At 41.1% G+C, this 5,413-nt stretch overlaps 1 protein-coding gene across 1 annotated transcript; it reads right to left on the bottom strand.

Annotated features, from left to right (window-relative positions):
• Positions 1 to 4,156: 4,156 nt before the first annotated feature.
• LOC120416505 (peritrophin-1-like) lies at positions 4,157 to 5,025 on the bottom strand. Its single transcript, XM_039578222.2, has one exon. It carries the CDS (start codon positions 4,973 to 4,975, stop codon positions 4,244 to 4,246), a length of 732 nt encoding a protein of 243 aa, XP_039434156.1. The 5' UTR covers positions 4,976 to 5,025; the 3' UTR covers positions 4,157 to 4,243.
• Positions 5,026 to 5,413: the final 388 nt, after the last annotated feature.

Below are 5,413 nucleotides of genomic sequence, written 5' to 3'. Positions count from 1 at the left end.
AAATTTCCCACTTTTTATTCAAATTTTTTGACCACGAACATTTATTAAATCAGGTAGAGCCCAACAATAATTCAACTTTCAACTGCCAATATCATAGAGCATTAAATGAATCTATTTTTGTTATCAAAATATCCGGTTCTCAAAGCACAAAATATCTTTAAAAAACACAAAACTTGAATCCTTTTTCCCATCGCAGGATAAAACGCTACCAGCGTGGCTGCTCGAAGAAAAGCCATCCACTTTCCGCAGCATACAAATCTCCTTCTTATCTGGGACGCCGCCGCCATCGTGGGTCGTCCTGATCGTCGCCAACCGTTTAGCGGGGTGAAGCGAACCGTGTAAGCGACCTCCCAACCCCCACCCAAGAGTGCAAGGGAGGGCCAAAAGTTCGACGAATGGAATTGAATAATTTTACGAGGTTGAATATTTATATGTGTACCAACCCGCTCCTGCAGAGGGGGGGGGGGAGGCGATCTCTTCGCAGGAAGATGCTGTGTTAAGGGTGAAACCTTGGAGCGATACGGGTGTCGAAAGGACTTGCCACTTGCTGTCCCCTCACAGAGTCACTGAGAGAGAGGAAAAAACCGTACCGACAGAGACATCTTAAGGATTCCGTTGGCCACTGGAAGGCAATGTTAGGTGGGGTGGATCGAAAACCATTTTTGTCGAATCTGTCTAGTTTTGAATTGATACCAATTAATTTTTTAAGCGCAGGGAAAAATGCAAAACACAGTTTTGAGACTGAAATTTACTTAATGAATCTAATATTTGAAACGAAAAAAATGACTTTGATAAAAGGCACAGATAAAAGGCTAAAAAAACACTCGAAAATAAACTTCTTAATTTGACGTCCTAGACACACCTTCGCGTACACATATCGACTCAGAATCAAATTCTGAGCAAATCGTCGCCTTCGTCCTAACTTGTCGTACGTGCATTTTGGACCAAATTGAGTTAAAAACGCCATTTTGTGCAGCTCACAATGCCTCATCTTTTGACCTTCTCAGATCTCCGAAATTCGATTTCAATCCTGAGATATTCAACGAAATCTGAAAACCGTGCATTTTTGTCACTCAACTTATGAAAGTAGTTCCAATCTTGTCGTGCTATCTTGTCACTCCCTGAAAATTGATGTAAGTGCGACAACTATCCAAAGGGATTCCAGATCAGAACACGTTTGACGCACGTACAAGTTAGACTACCGTAAACATTTGTATTTATAACTCAGGACACCAGCAACCAACTTCAACCAAACTTCGGGACAATGCACAGAATGGTCAGCCAAACAAAACGTGTTTGTTATTGTTTACATTGCGTGCTTTCGTTTTTGTTTATTCAAGGTCAAACTTTAAAACGCGTTTTTCTCGGAACGTCCAAATGGCGGATGCGACAAGATTGCACAACGGCGTCGAAATGTTTGTGCGTGTGTGGGGAGGTTGATTGAAAAATTTTCACTCGATTATCGGACTGGCTGAACGGATTTTGACCGTTGTGGCCCTATCCGATCCCCTAAGTCACTATCTATAAATCATGATGTTTAGTTAAGTACTTCAAAAGTTATGCCAACAAAAGGATTTTGGCTAAAGTTCGCGAGATTGTAAAAAAGAGTGGTTTTTGTAAGAAAGCCGTCATGCTATACTTGTTTAGAAAGGTATTGGAAGACCTTTCCAACGTTTTCCAAACATTGAAGATCTGATAACCTTTTCAAAAGTTATTATCACTTAGGGGAAGGTGGGGCAAGGCGACCGATAAGTGCAGTGCTTCGGGGGACGCGCAGTCCTGTGTTTTCACGATATTGCGCGTATTCCCGGAAAAGACACGCGGCAAACCAGCCTCGAAACGACGCGCCGCACTTTCGGCAAATGCGCGCTGTCAAATCTCATACAGCGCGTTTTGTTTTTGTTGATCTTCTTCTTCGAATCGCTTGCCATTGTTGCCGGGTATGTTTTTTATTGCACTAAAAGTGCAGAAAATCGCTGGCAACAATGTCTATGGCACATTCTGAAATGCCGCGCGGCGTGTATCTTTGAAAGAAACGGACAATAATTTTCGTCGTAAATGATCGTAAAAATTTATTCTAACTGGCAGTTTTAGTATAAACTCATCAAAGTATCGATTTTATGAAGAGTAAAGTGTCATTTATTTACTATTTTTGAAATTTGCTCGCGTTACCTAAATTGCAAAACAGTAAAAATATACGGATAAGTCCAGCCCATAGCACTACTGCTCGGCTGGCACGTGTGCGATAAAAAAAACTTTTTAAATAATCAATTATCTATCTTTCCGCAGCCGGCTGCCTAAGATTTAAAATTCCCAACTGATAAACAAAATGCTCATGGTCACATCACTGCCACTCGTAAATCCTGACCTCATACCCATCTACTAACCCCCTCAAAGCTCATGTGATACTTTGTCGGAGATGCAGTCGATTGGGCGGTCTCTATCACTCAAGTATCGGACTAACATTCCCATCCACTTCCCCGTGACCCTACCACTAGTCGTGGCTGGCGCCGGTATTGATCAGCATGATAGGGGCCTTTGAGAAGTTGCGAAGCGAGGAAAGATAGCTCCCACTCATCTTCCACGGCTCGTGGATGTAACTTCTGGAGGTCCTGGTCAATAACGGAGTAGCAACTGCGGGTGGGCACCTATGCTTTTATGCTTATGCTTAGGCGAAGGTGGGGCAAGGCGACCATATGGGGCAAGAGGAACAATCGCTCGTACGGCCGTAATTTTTACACTTTTGATTATTTCCAGTATGAGGAATTGTTGCTAGCAATGCAATTAGCTGATTCTACTACCACATAACCGCCAAAACGACGTAAACGCCACGGGGCATAAGATTGAATGAAGTTTTTGTCAAAACCTTAGTTTTTTTATATATATTTTTTGGCAAGTACAAAATAAGGCTTAGGAGTCGTTTTAAGGATCATTTTATCAAAATGCTATTTTTCCTAGATCAGTAGTGTCCCTAGCAATGACTTGCACCTATTTTAAAGTATGATTTTACTTTTGGTTATTTTTGTTGAGAGGTTTTAAAAAATCTTGTTCAGGTGGGGCAAGTGTACCACATGGATTATTAGAAATACTAATTGCTGCATCATCATATTTTATTGGGAAATAAATACATAAAAGTACTTAAAACTGATAAACAGTTGATAAAAAAATTGTCCACACAAAATATACACCCAAAACTGGCAGCGCTAGTTCGAGAGAATGATGGTCTTGAGTCGAGAGAATAGTGGTACCATTCACGGACGCAGAGAATACAGCTCGAGATGGGCGATAGAACTATTCTCTCGAGGTTCATTTGCAAAAAAAAGTTCATCCGTCAAACAAAAAACCAAATGTGTCGGGAACGGGAATCGAACCAGAGACCTTTGACAAACCAATCCAATGACTTAGCTGCCTCGGCCACCACAGCTTGGTGACCATGGAGAAGTCAGAAGTCGATGTATGACACTTGTTGGAGATTTATTGATTCAACTAACGAATGAACTCATTTGTTATGATGGTGTGAGTTGGTACCATTATTCTATCGATTTTGGCACTGAGCCCTCAATAAATTTTGAGAGAACGATTATCTCGATTCTGAATTTTGGGTGTAGTGACAATATGAAAATTTACTATTTATCATCTAAATAATTATTTTTTTTCGTAAAACCATCAAACTAATAGTAAAATATTATTATTTAATCTAAAAGTGAAAGTCAAATCGAGTCAAATCTAAGTTAACTAAGTTATAACAGATCAATTGTTAGCAAATTGACATGTTGTTTTATGCATTGTTCCAAATTGACATGTTGTTCGTCTTGCCTTACTAGTTGAGTAGAACGTACGGAAAATCAAAAAAATTTAAAACCAATTTTTTACATTAAAAACAGGTTTTTTTAAAAACTTGTTCTATCCAAGTCTTAGTCATAACCTGGAATAAGATGATTTTAAAAAGTCCGACAGATTTTTTAACGTTTTTGATGGGTTATAACGAGCATTTCCTTGGCTTGTTACACTTGCCCCACTTTCCCCTAAGTGTTATTTATACATGTTTTGGAGGCCGGATCTCATTTGATATTTTGACGAAAGCGTTGTTAACGGGAAATGATGATATTTTTACTAAAAGTATTCAATATACATATGAAAGTGAGGAACAACCACCTGACGGTGGATTAGGTACCGTTTTTACTTTGAACGAACTACTTTTCAAACCGGAGGACCACTATGATCTTCTGTAGAAAGGGGAGTATCAACCGTTTATGGAATTCGCGATGACTTGACTTGGAGCTTCCGAGGTAGTGGTTCCTGGCCAAGTAGTAGTTGGTGCGGAGGTGGTCAAAGTTGTTGAAGCAGGTATTGCAGTTGATGACGTTGCTGGACTTGTTCTAGGTATCGTACTGGTTTCAACAGGAACTTCCGAGGTAGTGGTTCCTGACCACGTAGTAGTTGCTGCTGATGTGGTCAAAGTTGTTGAAGTAGGTGCCACTGTTGTTGGACGTTGTGTTGTTGTTGGATGTGGTGCTGTGGTCGGAGGAAGTGTCGTAGGAGCTGGAGGCGTCCACCCTCCACAACCAGCATACCACCAATAAACACATTTTTTACTACGCTCGTTGAAGTGCAAAAACTGCGGGCAGTACAGCACGACCTTCCTCGAGTTGTCCAAGCAGAGGTAGTACTTGTCACAATCCACGTGCGGCAGCAACTGGCCAAAACTGCAGTCGACAGGGCGTGGATCGCAGCTGGCAACCCAGGGCAAATCGCAGATCTTCCGAAGGTTGTTCCAGTGTAACCCATTGGGACAACTCTTGGCCACGGTTTCGCCAGACACACAGGTCAGATACTTGCTACAATCCGTCGGATGAGGCAGGAATGTCGGTTGAAGAGGCTGCTCCCACCATGGTGGACAGGCAGATTCCCAGGCAGATGCTGTGAGAATTTTCACACAAAATGAGAGTAAAATCAGTTTGGGTGAAAGCGCCATGATGCTCCAGTTAAGTTCAAAACACAACTGACCGGAAGATAGCCGGTGAATAGCGTTTTATTACAAGACCAGCTGATCAGATGAGCCACACAGTGTTATCATGAAACTATCATGATAAAAGATTGAGTGACATGTAATCTCTGATATCTAAACTTGGCATTAACTTAAATGAGCTTATTCTGAGGAAGTACTAAAATGAAAGTACACAATCGTGTAACTTGCATATTATTACGTAATGGTCTTGTGATTTCAAGAATCAGATAAGGCCGAAAGTGACGTAGGGGAAATATACCCTTTCTAATCAAACACCTATCTTCGTCATATGGAGAGTTTGATGCTCGATTAAAGCTCCAAAAATACTATTTAGGCTATAAACTTACCAGCAACAGCACCGCCTCGAGTAAGCACGCAAATTTATGCCATTTACTGGCCAAAAAG

This window comes from Culex pipiens, chromosome 3, assembly GCF_016801865.2.
Source record: "Culex pipiens pallens isolate TS chromosome 3, TS_CPP_V2, whole genome shotgun sequence".
In the NCBI taxonomy this organism is placed as follows: domain Eukaryota; kingdom Metazoa; phylum Arthropoda; class Insecta; order Diptera; family Culicidae; genus Culex; species Culex pipiens.
This window is presented reverse-complemented; position numbering and strand designations above follow the sequence as displayed.

What these genes read in the sequence shown, in the direction of transcription:
- LOC120416505 (XM_039578222.2), bottom strand. Translation starts at nt 4,975, where the DNA reads ATGGCGCTTTCACCCAAACTGATTTTACTCTCATTTTGTGTGAAAATT.